This window comes from Cydia strobilella, chromosome Z (assembly GCF_947568885.1).
Source record: "Cydia strobilella chromosome Z, ilCydStro3.1, whole genome shotgun sequence".
Taxonomy (NCBI): domain Eukaryota; kingdom Metazoa; phylum Arthropoda; class Insecta; order Lepidoptera; family Tortricidae; genus Cydia; species Cydia strobilella.
Window position 1 is genome coordinate 14,599,152 of NC_086068.1, and position 24,095 is coordinate 14,623,246.

At 37.4% G+C, this 24,095-nt stretch overlaps 1 protein-coding gene across 1 annotated transcript in view; it reads left to right on the top strand.

Annotated features, from left to right (window-relative positions):
• The window catches only part of LOC134754157 (potassium channel subfamily T member 2), a 135,369-nt gene that overhangs the window by 109,437 nt on the left and 1,837 nt on the right, over positions 1 to 24,095 (top strand). The window contains 4 exon segments of the mRNA XM_063690277.1: positions 2,998 to 3,109; positions 3,182 to 3,367; positions 3,591 to 3,800; positions 17,906 to 18,111. Of these exon segments, the coding sequence (XP_063546347.1) occupies positions 2,998 to 3,109; positions 3,182 to 3,367; positions 3,591 to 3,800; positions 17,906 to 18,111 (714 nt within the window).

The window sequence follows — 24,095 nt, forward strand, 5'->3', positions numbered from 1 at the left end:
AACCAAACGTTCTACCTACCTATTTATCTTACATATTTCTTACAAATTTCTATAAGCACAGCGAAAAAAAAAAACATTTGCAATAGCGAACGGTTTATTGTGGTTAGTTTATATTTTTAACGATTAGACTACGACAGAGCAGGGCTATGATGGTCGAATTTAACGGTTAGACTACGACAGAGCAGGGCTATGATGGTTGACTTTAACGGTTAGAGTACGACAGAGCAGGACTATGATGGTCGACTTTAACGGTTAGAGTACGACAGAGCAGGACTATGATGGTTGATTTTAACGGTTAGACTACGACAGAGCAGGGCTATGATGGTCGACTTTATAAATGATATCTTCTTCTTCTTCACGTGCCATCTCCGTCCAGGAGGTCGGCGACCATATGTCTATATGTCTCTCTATGTTCAGTCATGCGAATTAGTCTATCTATGCTCTTCACTTTCATAAATGATATGGTTGTCATAAATGATTAAAAACTAAATTTTATCCAGTTTTTATTGATTTGACGTCTTTTCCACTTTTGACAGCGATAAGTAGTCATTAAACGATTTACTGCATAACATGGTCGTTGGATAATATGTCATTTGCCTACATTTCTAACTTAAACTTGGTTGATAAGTGGGTAAGTTAAATGATATAATAGTACTATGCCTTATGGGAAACGGTCGAAGAGATAGTTCAGATCCGGAAACCGCTACCAAATTTTAGTATGTTGTTGGGTATGGTACTGGGTCTCCAAAACTGCCGGGAGACAGCGGCGCCGCGCCAGCGGTCATTTTCAGGATAGTCCGCATAAGCTTCTAGTATGTTATTAGCAATATAAAAAGGATCATAAAACTGCTGGGAGACAATCTCTATAGTGCCTGAGTGACAAATAATGGCGTCATACATGTGACCCCTGCCGAAATTTGCAAAATCTAAATTATAACTATATCATGAGTCATATATACACGTGTGCTACATCAGACAAAAGGTTATTATTTTAAGGTAAAGTTAAAGTAAAGGTAAAGGTTATTAGTTTATAAACACAATGTATATTTTAAGAGTTACAAACAAAGAAAAAAAAACTTTTCATGAAGAAAGTTCATGTATATATATTTTATAACTCGACTAAAAACATTATAACAATGTTGCGTATAATATAAAAGAAACCAGTTATTCAACTATCCGTCGCGGCTGAAATTTTTAATTTCCGATAAAAACTGTGGAAGTTGTACCAAAAAAACTAAAGCGCGCCAACAATTTTACCTTAATGCGCTCATATTATGCAAAGAACAGTCCTAGTTATGGGGTATTAAATGAAAGAACATTACATAAAATACATGAAAACGGCATTTTGGAGTACATAATTTATAATACATTGCTGCTTTAATTTTGTAATACATTGCATTAACGTCCGACTTTTGGTTTGGTTTAACCCAAATAATCGATTTTTTTTTCATCGGTTTGATCTATTTTTAAATTTCTCTTAAACTTTTGCGTATTTTGGTACATAGTGTATTAGTGAAATATATAATATTTTATTGGCTTTCGTTTAATACCCCACACGTGTATGTGCAATGCATAGTTTCGGTGCAATATGAAATATTCGCACTGAGGCGGGAGTCATTTTGATGACGTCATTCCGCTGAAGTAGATGGCCGGCGCCGCTGTCTCTCGGCAGTTTTGGAGACCCAGTACCATGCCCAGCAACATACTAAAAGTTGAAAGCGGTTTCCGGATCTGAACTATATTCCCATAAGGCGGTGCACTATAAATAAATGACACTTGTCTAGATTTATACCGTTTTATAACATTTATACCGTTTTGTCCACTATGACAGCGATAGACGGTAAATGGCTTTTGGCGGCTACAAAACAGAACACAGGCTTCAGTTTGTTATCAGAATTTCTGATAACAAACTGAAGAAACAAGCATTATTCAAGCATTATTACGTTGCAGCGTTTGATTAAGCTTATCGTCGCCTAATGAGGACTGCGATAAAATAATCAAAGTCTAGCCGCCAAAAGCCATTTACCGTCTATCGCTGTCATAGTGGACAAAACGGTATAGAAACTATATGTTTTTCTATCTAATGTACAATGTACATAACGAGAGTTACTATAATAGCTAAGCTGCTTATCTGCAATTAGTGTACTTCCGTTTGGGTCAAATACTTTTCGCCAAATTTCACTTCTCAATTATTATTTATGTTTACCTACAATTTATAGCGTATTTAAGGTTAATAACGTCTACTGTCGTTAAAATTTTGTTTGACATTACAAGCAAATATCAGCCTTCGTGAATTAAGTATTGTAGATAGGTCTACCTTAGTCCGATAATGCAGCTTATTTCAAAGACTATGTACTAAGTACTTTAAATAAAGTAGAATTTTACTAATGATGTAATGCGACATGCTTGACGGTTAAGTTTGAGGCGATTGAATAAAAGTTTCACTTTTAAAAACTCCATTAGAATTTATTTTTCAAAAGCTTAAACCATGTATAATTTTTACTATCAATGCCACATGTAGATAAGTGGTGGTAAGATACGCTTAAACGCTTTAAGTAACCTTGTTTAGAATTAATTTTTCAAAAGCTCATACGTAATATAGATATATACTTATAGATAAAGTGGTAGAATATAATTTAATCATCTCTTCTTTAAAATACGCCTTAATTCATCGAGTTTAAATTGGATTTTTCAAAATGTCAAAACATGTCAGACATCATTTGTGTCATCAAAAGGACCACATTGTCGCTTACCATAAGGACGAAATTTGCTTGTATCCTTATACGAATAACCTGTCACAGCGTCCTTATGGCAAGCGACAATGTGATACCTTTTGCTTGAAAACGACACATTTAGTCACTTATACGTTATCCTTGCGACTTTATACCAAATTAAATCACTTATCAGATAATCGTCATTTCACGCATTCAATGATTAATTATGTGGTGACAAAAGCATCATAGTCCTGCAGTGTATTATTTATATTTTCCTTTTCAGGTTTTTCCCTTCCATCAAATCGATAACGGAATTATCACAGTCATCCAATATGCGCTTCATGCAATTCAGGGCACATGACAAGTACGCCTTGCATCTGTCGAAAATGGAAAAGGTACTGTTACATAGCTATTGGTTTGTGTGTAGATGTAACGAATACGTATCATAGAAACATCTGTGTGTGCAGCTGGAGAAGGAACGCGGGTCGCACATCTCGTACATGTTCCGGCTGCCGTTCGCCGCAGGCTCGGTGTTCTCGGCTTCCATGCTGGACACTTTGCTCTACCAGGCGTTTGTCAAAGACTACGTCATTACTTTCGTCCGCCTTTTGCTGGGCGTGGACCAAGCTCCCGGATCTGGATTTTTAACTTCTGTAAGTTGTATTAGGACGCTAAGAGACGCTACGCTAAAATAGTACCTATATTTATTTTAGGCTCTTTTGCGAAATCATTGGAATGTGCGATTTTCACCTCACCTCATCATGTTTGTGTTGCGAATGTTTTATTATAAACGCGAATGTCATTTAACGTAATAATTAAGATACAGAAAATAAAAAAGAATCATTCATTGAAATAAACATTCTTGGCATCTAACAGATGAAAATAACGAAAGAAGATATGTGGATTCGTACGTATGGTCGACTATACCAAAAATTGTGTTCGACTTCGTGTGAAATCCCAATCGGGATCTATCGCACGCAGGACACGAGCTTATCCGATCCCTCTCACCACGTGAGTATGACGCCACGGACTCCGTCAAACTGGTTTTGGTCTCACCTGGCGAGAATGCGACCATCGCGTCCATCGGTGAGTCGGTTACCTCTACACTCAGACTTACTTTCCTTAAATACAGTCCTTCTTTTCTAGAAACTATTTGAACGCTATTGGACCAAAACATTTGCTTTATATATTCAGTTATATACCCTAAATGAATGCATTCCAGTAGTCCGAGTCCTTGGACTGTATTTTCGGGTGTTTTACTCCTTTTGATCTTGATTCTCGGGGCAGCGTCACACTTTTGTCCATGATTGTAACTTGTTGACACACATCTTCAGCCTAACACTTGTGACGTGTCTGTAATTAGTTAGTATTTACATAATAACTTTATATTCCTCACGCGAGACTTGATTTTCTTATGAACTACACGTGCTTATTTTTTTATTTATCGCAAACTGCTATACTTTAATGACAAATCTTATTGCTTTGTGCGGACGCGGTATAAGTTAAAAAAAAAACATCCAAAACCAATACAATTGTGTTAAACATTTGGAACCCATTGCGTTAATATGTTTTGACTGAGGAACCATCTAAACTTAATTGGTCTTTAACTCGATGATCGCAATCCCGCCTCAGTATCCTAATTGTTGTAGACGTTTGCATGTTTGTATTAGAGGAAATAGAAGGAATTGTTTTGAAGATATACCTAGTGATCCCCAGGCATCAAATTATCGAAGTTCAACTGCACAAATGAGTAGGTACTGAAATAACAGTAATGGGATTCAAGTACCTAACATAGCAAGAGTGTTTAGTGTAGGCTTAAGCCAAACTGCGATCACTGATGCATGGAATCGGATAGATACGTTCAAACCCTGGATATACCTTGTTCTCACCTGGCCGTTTACTCGTATCAAGAACTATTACTTGATAGCATTGCTTCAATATTTCTTGCTTCTGCTTACAGCATGCGAATCCAGTACTGTGCCCAAAATATGGGGTAGACAAATGACTAAAATTCACGAAGACTGTGCACACAAATAGTTACATACTTAGTTTTTTCCTTCTCAAGTTTTGTAAATTATGTGGTGCTAGTTCTATTGGAAGAAAAAAACGAGACTTTTCCCGTTTAATTATTTATAGTTCTTAGTTATTTATTTTTTATTAAAATTGCACTGCATTATACTTCAGTATTATTAAGGTATTTACAAGCCTACTCGTAAAGGGTGGCCAATGAGGTGACTTTAGAAGTTAATAACTAATGGCATTGTTCATAATCGCGTTACTGGCCTGAATTAGCTATGAATCGTTTGTCTTTATCTATTTTGACTTATGTATTTATAAGAAAGGGACAAAACATAATTTAATTAAATCAGCCGGCCTAGCCAAGGTGATAATCGATATCGCTTCGACAACGAAACGCTTTGTGTCCCTCTATCACTCTTCCATATTAGTGCGACGGTGAGAGTTGCGTTTCGATCGCTACGGAGAGTTAGCGATTGGCGTGTTGGCCACGGGGCCAGGTCCGTAAAGTTTTATGAATAAGGGGGTTATAGTTAAACAAACATCAAAAGTTTTAAATCAATAATCGGCTCGGCCGGACTCGAGCCAATAGAGATTCTTAATTATCTCAGATACACTACAATAACACCCAAACCACAAAAACAATAATAACAATATTCCGGTTTTTTATCCCATAGTACTTAGTCCATCGCTTTTACCCAATAGCCTAGTTATGTTCATTTTAGATTCCATCAACTTCCAATGTTCTACAGTCTACAGTACACCCTGGCGAGCGCTGTCTCTGCGTGCGTCCCATACCCATGCGTGTCATGACACCGGCGGGAACAGCATCCGCTCGGTGTACCCCTTATATTTCATTAAAGTGTCATAAGGGCCACTACGTGTTGGCTTCACCTCCGCGCACGCCTCCCAAATATCCGGAATGCCATTGTTCCGTTATGGGAAAGACATACATTATTGATAAAAGGAAAATAAAAACATTATTTAATTCCATCCTTCAACTGCGATATTTGTTTCTTCATTCTGGTTGTTGGCAGTTAAAACATACCTAAATACTATGTACTCTTGTCTAAATAAAGCTGAAACAGTTATCCAATCAAATACTGCATTAGAACTACTAAAAAACCGGCCAAGTGCGTGTCGGTCTCGCACACCGAGGGTTCCGTACTTTTTAGTATTTGTTGTTACATATAGGTAATTGTTATAGTTTTTTTTTCTACGAATGTACCTAAATATTATTATTTATTTTAGAATAATTATACAATATAAAAATGACATGTTATATTATAAATATGATATAGCGGCAACATAAATACATCATCTGTGAAAATTTCAACTGTCTAGTCTATCACGGTTCATGAAATACAGCCTGGTGACAGGCGGACAGGCGGACAGACGGACAGACGGACAGCGGAGTCTTAGTAATAGGGTCCCGTTTTTACCCTTTGGGTACGGAACCCTAAAAACGAACCATTAGGTCTAATAAATAAAGTACCTAGCTAAATTAAGCATTTTCAGTTTGACTAATATTTGCGTGCCTGAAAGAATTGCTTAACGGGGTAATAGTTGTCAATTCTACCAGGTCGGTAGGTATTATTTTCACTAGCGCCAGTTGACAACAGCCTATTTCATGTATCATAGATTAGTCAGATATCAGATAGTACTGTAACACAAGTTCTCTCAGTGTCAACGCAATCATCATCAATATAATTTATAGTCCGGGTTTAACTAAAAATATTTTGGGTGCCGTAAACGTAGAAAATATTTTATATTCGGCCATTGCCAAAAACACGCCCATCCCTTAAGTGTAACACAGTAGTTAGTATTGTATGTGCAAAATTGGCGAGGTAAATCGTAGGAAAACAAGTGTGAGACGATAGTTGCAGCAGGACGAGGGAGAAGGAGGTTTCCCGGCGTGCGGGCGGCGGGAGGCCACCGGCTGTCTCAGCGGCTGCTACGGGGAACGTACGCCGGCGGTAAGCCATTGTCGGAGCCCTTTCACACGGACCTCCACTTATCTGTATTATATATCTCGTAATTCAATCAAGTCCGAATGCTTTTGTGTGTAGGACGACAGTAAAGCAGTAGTTATTGTTTAATACAATATTCGGACTTAATGGGATGGGCCCGGAATTTTGGGTGCGGCTATTGACAGATTGTAGGGAGAGAGCAACGCTTTTTATCGATATTATCAGTCAGTTACTGTACCAATGCGATTATTTTATTAAAATAAAATAACAGGGATGAGTCATCTTTTCTCAAGTTATAAAATATGAAGGTTTTCGTAATTATACTCATTTCAATAAAGCAATTTAAATGGATTAAACTTTCCGATATCACGATTTTTTTTCATCATTGACCGTTGAAAAGAGAACGTATCGAATAGTTTGATATAACTACATCGATTGAGGTTTTATTTAATAAAGAGACTAATTAAAAAAAACTATTGTCGATAACATTGATAAATAGTCTTGTTCTCTTCCTGCAATCCACACCCAAAAATTGAGGCCCTAATAAGTAATAGGGAGCCGCCATCTATCGTATTCGATGAAGTTTAAACTGTAAGACTACTTAGTTAAGTTTAAACTGTAAGGCCAATAACTTGGTCTGTCGCCAGCCAGATCATAATAATCTTTGTTACTTTGTAACTATATTATATGTATAAGTATAAATCGTCCTGATTTAAACTAACACGATTTTCACTCATCATTTTAAAACTAACACCATAAATAAACTTAAGTTTGTACGCGATTAAGTCCCGTGTTAGTTTTAAAATTATAAATCGTCCGTTGTGAAAGGACTCATAAAATCTTTATTTCTAATTTAACGTGTTCACACTACCTATTGTTGAATGAGTTTTACATCGTTATTCAAGTCAGCTTTTTCCGTTTGTCTTTCAATCAGAGATGGGCAAAATGTAATCGACTAACGATTAACGATTAAGATTACAAGAATTAATTGCGACTGACGATTGAAAACGACGATTGATCAATCTTAGTTGTATAGAGTGCAACTAATTTAGTTGCAACTAAATTAGTTGCCGATTGATTTCGGACAACTAAATTTTGTAATCGACTAATTAGTTAGACTATTTTCTCGCGACTAATGTTAGAAGCAATTTGAATAGAATACCTCGGTATGGCTATGTTGACAGACTGATTAGGACATCTTAACGGATGTTTAAAAATAAAATAGTCATGTATTACTTACGATATTTTGACCGTTTCTAAGGAGTGAGATCTGTTCTCACTATTATTTTGCTACTAAAGTAAGTAAGTTTAATGACCACACGTTAAAAACAAAATAGACCGCGTATATAATAAACAACATGCAGATGTGTCATTCAATAGAACGTGTTATTTTTAGAAGATGCGTCGGCACTTGCACCAAAATGCAACAAACAACTTCCAGTTCCAGGTAAGTAGGATTATCCCATTGTTTTGTCACCGCGTGACACTAAAAAGAGTTTTACTATTGTCAGAGACAGCAAAATATTGATAGTTTCTATGTCTAAGATTTACTCAGTATCGTATAATTCAAAGTATTAATAACTAGCTGTGCCCGCGGCTTCGCCTGCGTGGAATTCGGTCTGTGTCAGTAAGCGGCTAATTCACCCCTAATTTATCTCCCTGTCCCCGGGAGACGGAACTTAAAGTAAAGTTGACAAATGGATACGCTAGAGGACTGTAGTCCAGATAAAATATTTTACAATTAGGTACCTACCACCAAAGATAGATATAACTCCGTAATAGATGGATACAGTCTAAGGAAAAAACGTGCCTCGAAAATCACGAAAACTTGATTCTCGATCAGATGTCGCTACTACCTTTTGCCTACTCTCGTATAGAGGGCGTTAACGGTTTCGTTTGTTATTATTTAACAATTTTAACGCATATCAGTGAAAGAACATGGGTCAAAAAAATAAAAATAATTAATGCAAATAAAAAAGATCGTTTATCCATATTTAAATACATTTTATCGTATTTTAATAAATCTTCATTTTTAGTTTTAAAGTGTGTCGATAGATGGCAGTGTGGTTACAAAATTTACTATGACAGTACCGCTCTATAATATTACATCCTCTTTGCTACCACTAAATAAAATTACACTCCAAAAGGTTTTTGTTGCCCTTATTCAAATTTTTGACGTGATTTAAACGGCATAGAGTAGTAGGTGTATATCGAACGATACAGTACCATTTTTGTATTTTTACGTCCTTGACTGTACCTATCCAAATCGGGTACACTACATATTTCCGAAAAAATATTATTCCGAATTTTAGAATGTCGAATTTTATCATTCCGATTTTTAAATGCTCGACCCATCAAAATTCCGACTGTCATAATTACGAATGATGAAAATCACGAAGATTTATATTTCCGAAAACCCAAAAAGCCGAATTTTGTAAATTCCGAACTACATAATTTCGACTATAATAATTCCGATGGTGGCAAACACCGAATTTAACATTTACGATTTTCAAAATCACGAATTCGGAATTGCCCTTATCCGATTCCTATTTTAAATATCCCAATTTTTTAATTTCCACTTTTTTGGCAACAGTTCGTTTTCTTGGGGGTCGCAGTTATAACCTAACCTAACCCACTTTTCTGGCAACAGTTCGTTTTCTTGGGGGTCGCAATTCTAACCTAACCTAACCCACTTCTAGCAACAGTTTGTTTTCTTGGGGGTCGCAGTTCTAACCTAACCTAACCCACTTCTAGCAACAGTTCCGGTTCGCAGTTCTGTCTAATTTATTTATGCCGAATTTTTATGCCAAAAATATTTTATGCCGAATGCCATGACGCGGCACGACAGGTACCCGTAATAATTACTAAAACGTGAGTCTTCATTTGAATATCACGGACTTCATTTTTCCAATCTTAAAAAACCGAATTTCTGAATACCGAATTATTTTATTTCCGATCGGACAATGATTTTTCGGAATTTAGGAATTCGGAAAAAAAATATTTTCGGAAAAGTGTAAAATCGGAACTTTAAGCTTTCTGTCAAGTGACAATCGGATTTAAAGTTTTCGGAAATAGCACATTCGTGATTTTATTCCATCGTGTTTTTAAAAATCGTAATTTTGATATTTCGGACTTATAAATAATCGGGATTATGAAAGTCATGGTTATAAAAATCGAAAAAACGTATTTCGGAATATTTGGGTGTTCCCATCAAAATCATGTCATCCAAATCGGTCCTCCAGTGAAATCAGTCTAAGCATGACGCCGGCGGCGGGCAGTGTCTGCCCCTTTTTTTGTTGTTTTCGGAGTGGGAAATGCAACTGCGTAGCGTCTGCCCCTACGACTTGTTGATAGTCATAGCGAAGCAGGCGCTCACGGGGACCTGTAGGCGCTTAAAGCGGAATGGGAAGTTGCTCGGAATGGAGGGGGATACGCAGGATGAACACGGCTTCTCCGGCGCCACACTCCGTCAGGATCTGCGCCTATATATGTATTGCGTACGATGTATTTGGGATCACAATCGAGACTCGCGCTGGCTTGCCGTTTCAGCCGAAAGCGAAGCGACCTGCCTGGCTAGCGCCACTGAGTCTCTCACCGTGGTTTTTCTTAGACTCCTGAGACCGTGCCCCTTGTGGCCGCAATGCATTGCGAGACTTTCGCGAAAGATTCGATTTTTTTCGGGAAGGCATGGTAACGCGTATAAATCCCAAATCGTTTGACATTTACTGAAAAATTCGTGACCATTATTAAGAGGAAAGGGCACGGCCGCTTCTCCATGCAAACGCAGTCTCCATTTTTTGGATAAAAACTACCCTATGTTCTTCCACGGGACTCAAACTATCTCTATACCAAATTTTATCTAAATCGGTTTAGCGGTTTAAGCGTAAAGAGAAATTAAAAAAAGTTTTTTTCATTTTTTTTGTGTTTTCACTCGGGAATGGTGTCATTTTGATATCATAAATGAATTCGGCATACCCGATTTATACAAAAACGATACCTAACTTGGCCTAGTAGCTAAAATGATATAGTTATCAAGATAAAGTTTTTAACCCCTTTTTCCATGGGGGATGAACTTTTAAAAACGCTAAAAAAAAATTTCTTGCTTTTTAATATAATTAACGTTTTGCAAAGTTTTAAGTTCCTGACTTAAAATAAAATTTGCACCCCAAGACAAACTTTCATCCCCTTTTCAACCCCCTGAGGGGTTAAATTTCCAAAAACGTCAAAATTAGTTTTTTTGTAATCGTCTATCATACATTTCTAAGAAGTTTCAAAGCATTTGTAATGGATTCAAACTTTCAACCCCCTTTTAACCCTGTTAGGTGACGAATTCTTGAAAACGCTAAAATTACTTTTCCTGTATTATAATAATATGCCCATTATACAAAGTTTCAAGTAACGCACTCAAAAAAAAAATTGAACTCCATACAAACTTTCAACCTCTATTTCACCTCCTTATGGGATGAATTTTCAAAAACGCTGAAATTAGTTTTCTTGTATTTCAATAATATATCTTCTTACGAAGTTTCAAATTGCTAGCTTAAAATAAATCTTGAACTCCATACAAACTTTCATCCCCCTTTTTAACCCCCTTAGGGGTAAAATTTCTCAAATTTTTATAGCCTATAACCTGGCCGTGGATTTTTTCGACAGATTAGTAAAGTTTGCATCAAAATCCGTTCCGCCGTTTTCATTTGTAGCGCGGTCAAATAAACAGACAAACAGATAAACAGACAAAAATTCTAAAAACTGTTGGAATGTGTTCTGTTATCGATTCTAAGTATCCCCAGCCAATTTTTTTTCGAATATCTTCCATGTACAGACTTTCGACCCTCTTCCGCTTTATTATAAGTATAGATGCACCAACCTACTTTATTGTTTGCGATTTGTAAACAATACAGTTTTTCGCTATCTGTCGTTATTACCAATATATCGTTATAATAATATTATGGCATTATTTGCATTGTCATTCAAGCATTTCAAATTAAACGTGTATACATAATTTTAGCTCAATCGGATGAAGATATCTGCTTCAAAATAAGTCGCAAAATTCTACCCAAACTAACATAGTTACAACATACGAGTACCTCCGTATGTTACATACATACGTACTTGTAGTTACATATTGCAAGATAAAAAATGCAAAAACGGGCGACTACGTAGTTTTAATATAGATTTAATCGTGAAATTTAGTCGATTGAAACTAAAACTAATTTAGTTGTTAGTCGAACATTCTCACAACTAATTTAATCGCAACTAAATTAATCGCGATTAAAAAATGACGATTGATATTTTTAATCGATTGATTAGTTAACTAAAATATTAATCGATTAATGCCCATCTCTGCTTTCAATAAACAAACCTTGACTATTTATACCAAATTCGATAAAGGGCGATGCAACTACTATGGATGTTTATTGACTGCAACTCATCGTATTTAACGCTCGAGTACCTACTTACCTAGTCGCAAGTATAGGTTCTATATATATATATCGTCTAGTACCCACAGCACAAGCCTTATTGAGATTACTGTGGGATTAGGTCGATCTATGACATCTGTGTACAATTGTCCAATAATATTTATTTATTTATTAGGTATCTTACTGCCAAGTTAGTCCTTGTATAGGCATTATTTTGTTTAGATATTAAACACAAACACATAGCGATAGCGACATAGCATAGAGTAACGATGTCACGTATTTGAATTTTTAATATTTTATAACTAAATTAATTTATGCAAGTCCCCCTTGAAAATTAAATATATTAAATTAACTGTTATACCTACCTCGTTAAAACTACCTGAAAAATGGAGAAAGCGTTCTTCTTCGGTCTCGAGTACTTTAAAACTCCCACGGCGGTTAGCCCCGGCCCTGCCGAAACCACGGCGGTTAGCCCCGGCCCTGCCGAAACCACGGCGGTTAGCCCCGGCTCCGCCGAAACCAGGGCAATACAATACAATACAACCAGGGCCGAACAAATTGGCGAGACGGACATAAAGGTGAAGATGGCGCTCTCCGTCCGCCGGTTAGCCGGCCAGCTGAAGACGAAGATAGCAGACAGAAGGAGAGGGAGGTCGAGCTAATAAGTAGCTCTGCCTTACTGAGGCAGAGCTACTTATTACTGTTAACCGATTCAAATTAATATTACATACCTCTAATCTCCAAAATCACCCCAGGGCCATGACATGAAAATTGTTTAAGATCATTTTCGGCGAGAGACTGCATTCAATGTCCCTCAAGGGAGGCGAAGGGAAGCGAAAAATTCCGGATCTCATAACTGAAACTGTGTTTGAATATAATAATATTATGACACACACCACTGGCATGCAAACGGATGAATATAAACGATGCGTATCCAGGACACTCAGGTCACGTTTAGCCTCTCAATACAAAAAGCATTCGCTGAACTTAAGTCCCCTCCTCAATATCTGGTACCTCGATAATGGAACCATTGGAGGTAAACCAGAAGAGGTAGAGCGAAACTTGCTTATTTTGCTTCCGCATCTTAAGGATTTGTGTTTAGAAGTTAATGAGTCCAAATGCGAGTTTTTCGCTTGCGGGTTGGAGTCATCTTGCCTCCCCTCCTTCTCATTGATATTGCCTGGGCTTTAGGATCTTAGCTTCAACTCTTTCACCTTACTCGGAGCCCCTACATTCCCATCTGCAGTTCCCGAGGCTCTGCTAACACGCAAAGGGCTCCTCCTGCTTGCCGGCGAACGCCTCAAGGACATCAATCCGCATGTAGCTTTGTTTCTCTTACAAAAATGTTTTGCCGTGCCTAAGGTAACCTATCTTCTGCATACGGCCCCTGTCTGGTTATTTCCCGACGACATCGGTTGCTTCGATGCTGCTATAAAGAACAATAGAGCCCATAGTAAACATGTCGATGGACGAAAACCAGTGGACACAAGCAGCTCTTCCAGTCCGTCACGGTGGCCTTGGTGTGCGTCGTATTTAGGATGTGAGCTCGCCGGCCTTTTTGGCGTCGGCCCAAGGGGTGGCAGACCTGCTAATATATTGTACCTAAAAATGGCGACAGGGTGTGCATTCCTTATGTGGCCGACGCCTTAAGAGTCCCCGGCAAGCTCGGCCGAATTGCACCTTCCCATACAAACGTAGTTCCGCTCTCATTTTAAAACTACGTGTTGGATTGTAATGAAACTTTGCACATACAATGACATGAGGTATATATAGGTCTGAAATTAGTTTATATAGCTCCAGTATATAAAACAAATTAAATAGAGCAAAAACAAGTTTTGTATGAACAACTTATATTCCCGTTCCAAGTGAGTTCTATTTATTTGTTAGTTAATTATTACATTAGAAACTATGTGTGCTCCCGTGTTAGTTCCGGAAAGCGTCATTTTATGACTTTATGTTGGTTCACGACTTAGAATCAACCTGCCTAGTTATCCGTTAGAAAGTAAGTTAGAAAATAATATATACCGTAAAATGGGGTGAGTAGGAGCAAAACTGACATTCAAACCTCGATAACATTTTATTTTTACATATGCAAACTGAATGATGTATATAATAAGTGTTCCGAACGTTTGTATTTTAGTTTTTATTTTATTTTGGGTAGTTCCATTTAATAACTTTGACGATAAACAGGAAAAACCACCTCACCCCGTAGTCCCTCGTAATTGGGGTGAGATGGGTTTTCATACAAAGGTGATTTTGGAAGATTGTTGAATCGTTTTTTTAGCTATAGCTCCATTTTAAATTGGAATACATTATTTTTGTAGCAGTAGCCCTAAAACCCATCTAATCCCCCTTTCAAACCTTCTCTCCCCATTAATAATAAATTGCCGGAGACCCTTAAGGGCATGGTTGTGTATCAACCAGGGAGCAACTGTGCCAGAGAACCCCAAAATACAGCGTGCGTGGGACGACACCCGCTCTAAAGCCACGATTGACAACCTTATTGCGAGTGCCGCGGAAGTAGACCGTGCGAGGCTTCTGGCAGTGTCACAACCAGAATCAGGGGCATGGCTGCACGCGTTGCCTACACCCCAATTGGGCACCTTACTCGACGGCAACTCGCTGCGCGTGGCCGTTGCTCTCTGCCTGGGCTGCGATGTATGCCAACCACATATATGCATCTGCGGTTCCATGGTGGGTGATGATGGTCACCACGCACTGAGTTGTCGGCGATGTGAAGGTAGGCATCCGCGCCACCATGCCCTACATGATACGATTCAACGGGTCCTTAGGTCGGCTGGTGTTCCATCGGTACTTGAGCCACCAGGTCTTAGTCGTACCGACGGTAAACGGCCAGATGGCCTGACTTTACTACCTACCATGGGAAAGGGGACTGTGTCTGATATGGGATGGGACGCTACGTGCGTCAGACCGTCAGTACCTTCGCCGCTTCCCACATCAGCCATGAGGTATCACGCGTGGCCGGAGCAGCAGCCGAAACTCAAGCGGATCTAAAGCGTCAAATATATGCTCTCCCCTGGCTATTCGTCCCTTTCTCTGTAGAAACGGCGGGTTGCTGGGGAGCCGACGCAAAGCGACGATACGCGATGTAGGACGTCGACTCAGACAGAAAGGGGAGGGCCCCCGCTCCGAGTCGTTCCTTGTGCAAAGGTCCGTGGTAATCCAGCGTAGAAATGCTACTAGCATCATGGGCACCTTGCACCTAGCACATTGCACCAGGAACGGCAGGGAGCGGTTTAATATTTTTAAATTTATAGTTAAAAAAATTATTTGTATAGTTTTAGGTAATTTAATTTGTAATTTTTTAACAATTAAAATTTATAATAATAAAATACCTATCATATTCATTTAAAAATTTCTCATTGATAGACACAATATATTACTAAGTAACTTAAATTCTAGATTTAGTTGTAGTTTATAGTACTGCTTTAGATAACTTTGTGCGCGTCTACGCACAGAAGCCATTCGTGATACGTTGTATATAATCCATTAGGTTAACTGACTTTTGTATGTATATTTAACATTTTATGATATAGCGTTGTTCATTCCTGCATATGCAAACCTGGGATAACTCGGGGCACTTATACTAGTGACGCAGCAAAATATTGTATCGACAATTAAATATATCGATGTTACTGTCAACATCCAGATGTTATTCAACATAAATAAATATTATTATTTTATCTGGATTTTAAAATAAATACACTTAACATTTTTTTTTATATACTACGTCGGTGGCAATCAAGCATACGGCCCGCCTGATGGTAAGCAGTTACCGTAGCCTATGGACGCGGACGCCTGCAACACCGGAGATATTACACGCGCGTTGCCGACCCTAACACTCCTCTCCCTCGTTGCGCTCTGGCAACCTTACTTACCGGCAGGAACACAACACTATGAGTAGGGTCTAGTGTTATTTGGCTGCGGTTTTCTGTAAGGTGGAGGTACTTCCTCAGTTGGGCTCTGCTCTAGATCTGGAATGACATCCGCTGTCCTGTGCCCTACCACACAAAGCGAGATGTCATTCACAGTGCCCATACCTCTCTTTTGGACGTAGTTTAAGGACATATCCGGGTCCGGACGCAGTTTAAGGACATACCCGGGTCCGTACAAATTAAAACGTGTATTATTTTTTTATTTTGAAATTGATTTCATATTGTGATTATTTTGATTGAAATTACATCGGTATACTTTTATTATCTTAAGGCTCTATACCGGACATGATATCGAACCTCTTTTTAGTAATCGAGGATTTTTCAGTGAGCACATATGTATAAATATATATCGACAATTCGACATCTTATTTATCGACATCAAATCTCTAAAACGTGCCCCGAGTTAGCACAGGTATGTTCATATGCTACGCATATCAAATTATTAGCAATTATTGCATGTCACCAGTTTTTAAAGTCAGCAACATTGCTATAGATTAGTATAGATAAATCATAAGTAGGGCAGGACTGGGACGTTTGAAACACTATGTTTAACCGCCTGTAACTATTTAATTTTTATGTTTACAGTTAGAACGGTATGTGCCTGTATCATTAAAGGTTATTTATTTAGTTTTTAAATAAAATGTGTTTGAAAAGTCGTCTATCGTCCATGGTTACGTAATGATAGGGAATTAAAGATAATGTGGAAGAGTAGTTCACTTGACCCCATAGGTGTGTTAATTGAAACACTATGTGGGGATAGGGACGTTTGAAACACCTTCACCATATATTCGGCTAAATGAAAGATAATTTGTTATTTCTAATCTTTTTTAAATACGTATTCAATGAGATCAACTAAAGTTTGCAAAAAAACTACAAACATTTCACAATTTGTCTGCGTCTGAAGTTCTTGATCAAAGAAAGGGGTACAAAAATTTTTGTAAGACATCGACTTCTTTGTTACGATTACCTTATACATATAGCTTAATCAAACGTGTTTTAATGCTACAACAAGATATGACGATAAGGATTTATTGTAGAAATATATAATTGTGTTTCATAAAAAACCAAAAGTTTTAATTAAATAAATATAACAATGTTTCAATCATAACTCATGACCATAATAAAATCACTGTCACTCCCTTTTTCACAAAGCATGTATTATTTTGAAGAAAAAAGAAGTCTAAATATCAATAATCAACTATTTTTAAGACTTGTGAAAAACGCAGGGAAGTTTAAAACGTTTCGATCGTCTTCAAGTACTTTGTTTCAACCGTCCCCACGTCACATGTTTTACTTTAAGGACCAATATTCTTTACACACAACACTCCATCGCTGTTTAATGGCAGTTAAAATATTCCATAATTCCCATCCAAAACACCAAAAGAATTCAAGTAGTCAAAATAAATAAGTAAAAAAAATAAACGAAAAAGTATGCGAGCACAGGTCCTTCACTTTATACCGCGAAATGTTTTAACGGCTCCTCATGACTATTGCTCGCGCGCTCGAGCGCTATTGGTCCAGGATTTAAGAATGACTGGCTGTAATTTTCAAGAAATTTGACTTGTTTTAATCATAACGTGTTTCGATTGTCCCCGTCCTACCCTACATAAAGAATGTGAATAACATTGTGCTAATTACAACACGTAAGTTTTAAAAGTTTTTCTTGATCATACAAATACTAGTTGCTGTAGGTACAGTCGGTGCCCTAGCATAAAATAAGTATCCATTTTCCTAAACTACTAGTATGGCGACGTGGGTACTTTAGTTGGGACACTTACTGTATTTACTAACTGGCTTACTGGTTTTGTTAAAACTAATAAAATCCACAGTATTCTACAAGTCTCGCCGACGAAGCAAGAGACAATCATGCGCAACAAATAGAAAGAGCAGAAATCGCAAACCTAGTGCGCTCGCGCATGGAATCGTTGAACCTTACTGGAATCGACTACGACGATGTAAGCGAGAAGAGGAACAGTTTGTCCTACGTTATTATCAACCCAAGTTGCGATCTTAATATACAAGAAGGAGATATCATGTAAGTATATATGAAGGATATTGAGAACAATAAGTATTGGCACGGTATTGGTAGTTTACTCGTCTTATCACAAATACATAACTATAGGAATTTAACCTGTATTTTTGTTAAACGAACGTCGTCGGTTAATCTTTGTCGGAGCCACGTACCTTTTCTTTTCTTATATCTTCTTGAACTGAAACTACACATTGTTCATACAGACCAGATTTAATTTAACCAAATAATTTTTAACTCTCGAACTAATTCGTGCAGTAGGTATCTGCAAAACAGTATCGATCGAATGCATCATTAATAGACCTCAGCCTTACTTCGCCTTCTTATCTTCACCTTCATCTTAGCCTTAAATGTCCTCTTAGCGTAATTACACAACTTATGTATTTGCTTTCTTTACTGATACCAATTAAGTATAAGGACATTTAAATCGCTTAACATCGGTACCGTTTTGGATAAATTTACATTGAGAATAGCGCTCAGCCTAAGAAGTAAGAGCCGTATCCAGAATATGCCTAATACCCCATACCTGCGCATGGGGCAAAAATGTAAACCAGCTTGGTCACCAAAAGCACCGGCCGATTATACTCGTACTACCACGGCAGTCGGCACCGTTATTGACTTGGTCTGCCGCTCGGATGTTGCGGATGCCGATTTTTGATGCGGATGTGAATATTTAAAGGCTCGCATCCGCGGATGCGGATGTCAAGATTAGGCACATAAAAACGTCAAATATTACATTTTAGTATTTTTTATTATTAAAAACGAAACTTTTAGTATTTGACCAAGAATACGAGTATATAGGTGCCCTACAATTGCATTACTAAAGTCCAAATAAAACAAACTTTTCACTTCTTGTCACTGTCCATCATAGGCGTGCATGCTCAATCGACGAATTACAAAAACGAAACGAGATTCCTATTAGCTAATGACGAAATTACCTAGCACCTACGCCGCCGCTTAGACGTTCCTGCACCTACCTGTTCCACATCCGCATCCGCATTAAGCTCCGCATCGATTTTATAAGGATGCGGATGTTGAAAATATTCGCAACATCCCTGGTAGCCACCGTCAATGTGCATGTAATTTTAGAACCCATAGGCATGGCGAGCGACGATAGCAAGCATCCCGATGGAGCCACTTTGGTGCCTTGGAGACTAGGTAGGCCTCTGATGTGGGATGCCACATGCGTCGATACCTTTGCACAGCCCCACATCCAGGCTACCACGGCGCAAATATTCATCTTTACCATTCCGGGAGTGGGCAGTCAACGTGAAAAAACGTTCAATGGCTTGTAATGGCTTAGTGTCAAAATGTACACATCATCGTGGACACAATTGTTTAGTGACAAATGGTACACATCTCAAAATGCAAGTACAACAAAAGGGGTGATGGACAAAACGCTTGATTGATATAACGTGCTTAAGTTTAAATGAATAACTGTCAAAAAATTTACTAGCACGTGAAAAAAAATTGGTGCTTTTGTAATGAAAAATACTTTTTTTATTGTTGTAATTGTATTTCCCTTTAGGAACATAATGTTGAATTCTCATAATGTTGGATTCTCAAAATGTTGAAAAATAAATCTATCATACTGCCTGGAATGCCCACTGTTTCTTTTCAAAAAACATTTCCTTCTCAACTTGACTAGACCGCGGGGCTCCTATTTTTGGGCGGTTTGCCCTTCTTCGGGCATCTGAAGCTACATAACAAACCTAACCTACAATCTACGCTTTTTTCCCCAGTGTAATGTTTTCACGGATATCACACTGAATTAATAGGTAGGTAGGTTAGGTTCGTTAGGTAGCTTCAGATGCCCGAAGGGCAAACCGCCCAAAAATAAGAGCCCCGCGAAGCGAGGCTTCGTCTAGTTAAGTTGTGACTTCAACATTTTTAGAATTCAACATTTTGAGATTCAAAATTTTGGGAATTCATCATTCATCAGTGCATTTATTTACACACGTGTTCGCGTTAGCTATTATACATTATGGCATTTGTTCGATTGGACCCGAACACATTTTAACTGCCGTCCATTTTAACCATTGCACTTTTTGCCACATAGACAGCCGGTCCGTATGCCCACTCCCGGAATGATCTTTACTGCAAGACTACTAGTTTGCGGCGCTTGCAGTGAAGACAATGGGTTTCTGGTCGGCGGATATGAAAGGCTTCATGAGGTATCGACACGGCAGGTCGTGAAGACCGTAGGACGCTTACCTCTCCCAGCGTATATCGCTGGGAACACAGGGGTTATGGGGTCAGTACCACAGGCGGACCTCCTGGACGGGTACTCTTTTTATAACTTAAACATAGACATAGAACATTTTTATTCAACATCACATGAAATGGCAGAGTTAAATAAATAGTAATAATTTCAAGTATACGTATGTTTTATTTTATTTCCTTTCTTTAAATTTAGTTTATACATAGTTAATTTAGTATTTATAATTTTTTTTTCAATTTCAATCTTTATTTATCCAACCAAGTATAGATACAGTTTACACAAATACACATGCAACTTAATGCTAGGTAGGTACATACATAACTACTAGGACCCGGTTACCTTCCAGGGCACTAGGTCCAAGTGTCAAAATGTCCATGGAGACAATATTTCCAAGGGTCACAATGTCTATGGAGTCAATGTGTCCAGAGTCGACATGTCCAATGGTCAAAACGTTCTAGGAGTCAACATGTCCAAGGAGTCAATATGTCCAAGGAGTCAAAATGTCCTCAGAGTAAATATGCCCAAGAGTCAAGATGTCCAATGAGTGAATGTGTCCAAGTGTCAAAACGTCAAAAGAGTCAATATGACCAAGGGTCAAAACGTTTACAGTTTTTAAACCGCTTGCTACGCTCGTGGCTTAGTTTTGCAATATTTTGCTTACTTAGGTCTCAATATAAGTACGAAAGTTAAACAACAAGTAATGTGTGATAGGTTCGAGTCCCGACAGAGGTAAGCGATTTTTCATAAATCCATAAATGCAGAATTTATTATTTTATAAAACAAAGGAAGGTCTTCTTTACACAGAATGTGCTATTGACAATATTTAAGGCAGTTGCCATTACTGTGGCATTTGATTTTTCCACCCTGTATATGCCCTTGCCGAGGGTCAAACAGGCTAAAATGTGTCGTCCAATTCGATATTGCACTGATTTATTTATGATAGAAAGCTGTTCATAAATATCCTCTTTAGATAACACGCACTAACACTGGTCACTTACTATTTGTCATCATAAGTTTTTGGTGTGTGACACCTACATCACAAAATGTGTTAAAGTCTATATCAAATAATACTGTTTTCTTTGGAGACGGTACTTTTCGAAGTGTACCAAAACCGTTTTATCAACTGTACACTATTTCAGTGGGCATGAAAAGTTTAATTGACACGACAAGAATAGTGCCAGTCGTATACGCATTATTACCGGATAAGACATCGAAAACTTACGTGCGACTTTTCAGACTGATACAAGAGAAATTTGGAATTGAAATAAATAAGTACAAGTGCGACTTCGAAAAAACTCAAATTAAAGGGTTTCAAAATAATTTTCCAGGTGCCAATGTTTCAGGGTGTTTCTACCATTATCACAAAGCGATATGGAAGAAAGCAGGAGACCTTAAATTGGATGTTAATAAAGGAACTAGAGAAATCTGTCGAATGTGCTCATATGTACCGCTTTTGCCTAAAGAGCAAATATTGGGGGCTTGGAATTCAATTGAAAAAAAAATGCCAGAGGATGATGCGATGAAGCTTTTCGCTAAATATTTCAGAGATGAGTGGCTCACAAGCAAAACCCTAATGTGTTTTAGTTGTGCAGGCCAGAGACATCGCACGAACAATGCTCTAGAAGGATGACACGCTCATTTAAATAAAAGGATGAAGAATAGGCCAAATCTATTCTTATTCATAAATAAACTACGTAAAGAAGCTAAATTCCAAGGCAAAATACTTAGCGATTGTTACTTTGAAGGTAGACGCCGAAGACGGAAACAAGATATTTTGTTCGATAAAACATACGCAGAACAGTTGATAAAACTATAAGATGAAGATATCAATTCACTGCTCTGGAATTTATCAAATCCGTGATTAAATTGAAAAACAGTTTGTTCACAAAGATATACATGATTTAATGTATAAGGAAGTTGGAGTCGGAATCGGAATCAGTAGTATGTTTCTCTAACTCGGCACTGAATATATTAATAAATATTACATAATTATGACAAGCTTACACAAATCGATCTTATCCTTATTTATAGAATCAGGAAAGCATATTACTGATATGATAAAGGTTAACATTTCAGAAGAAGTACAATTGTAGAAGAAATTACACTTTATTTTCACACAAAGGAAACATTTTCTTTTGGGATAATTTAATTAGGTTTTAGGACAGAAAACTATTCTAAGTACCTATTTATATGGGGTGTTATTGTCATTACACTTACACTAGCGTATAATTATGTAATACCTAGGAAACTGTTTAATTAACAAGTCTTACTAAATAAACAGTGTTTATTTTAATTTTTTATATTATTATGACGCTATCTTGTAAGGTAGGTAGTCAATCCAGTATATAATATGATCCTTGGCCTTCCGTCGCTAAAGATCATATTCGCAAAACATGCTAATCGCAAAACATGCTAATCGCAAAACATGCTAATCGCAAAACATGATAATCCCAAAACATGATTTCCTATTAGCATGTTTAGCGAATATGATCTTAAGCGACGGAAGGTTCCGTAGCTATGTAGGTCACCAATTTAAGGATTCCCATTTAAGGAGGATTTAAGGAGACTTCCTTTCTTTCTTTTCTAAATTACAGCTTTCTAGTGCTAACCGTTACTGAGCCTAGCCTTAGACGCATCCCGAATGGACAAATATGGTGAAACTATAAGGGTAGGTAGCTAGTTTCCAATATTTACTCCTTGGACGTTTTGACCCTTGGACATTTTGACCTTTAGACATATTGACTACTTGGACGTTTTGACTCCTAGGACGTTTTGACCCTTGGACATGTTGACTCTTTGGACACATTGACTCCATATACATTGTGACCATTGGACATATTGTCTCCACATTTTGACACTTGGACCTAGTGCCCTGGAAGGCCCGGTTAGGGCTTAGCAAAGTAGGGTTTTAAAATATTCCTTATCTAGATTTCTTTGGCTTTCATTCATTCTTTCTTCCAATTGGTACATAATTCATTAGTATTTTAAGGTAAAATAAAATTTTCGTTAAAAACAAAATAACAATAAAAAACAAAAAATTAAGCTATGGCACGAATTTAACTACTATTATAATAATAATGGTAAAACATTGTCAAGATAAGTTAGTAAAGCATTGGTAACATTGTCAAAGTAATATAATAATAACAATACGGTATTTATATTTGGATAGGAGGTGAACATAATATTGTCATGGTTATAGCGACTGTGTATATTTTAATGTCAGGATGAGTTTAAGTATTCAATAACGGTATAAAAAGCAAAAGGTAAATTATTGTAAATTCGTATTGACGTAGAGTATGGTCCATTCCTATGAAGTTGTAACTTTGATGACGTTTGGTTTGGAGCAAGTTGTTTTTATAACGTGATTCGTATCGACGTGGCACATTACCAAATGTGGAGTATAATTTTTAAATCTTTTTAAATAGTTTTTTAATTAAAATTTAGTTCTTACTTAGTTATTCCTGTTTTTATAGATATTCCTATTTGTAGGTATTTATCTTGTTATAATCAGGTAATAGATATGTATGAAGTAAGGGTTAATTTCAAAACGGCTAACTTTCACTTGGCATTATATAAGTCAACTTTTAATGGAAATTGGCAAAAGTGCACAAATTTTAACTAGTGTTTTTTTTATTGATCGCTCACTGGCTTGAACTCATGAAAACGAACATTTTATTTTTAATCTCGTAGTTTATGAATAACGTCTTTATGCCGTTTTACTCGTATTATATACCTTAGTGGAGATGCCCTAGAAATAATGTCACTTTGA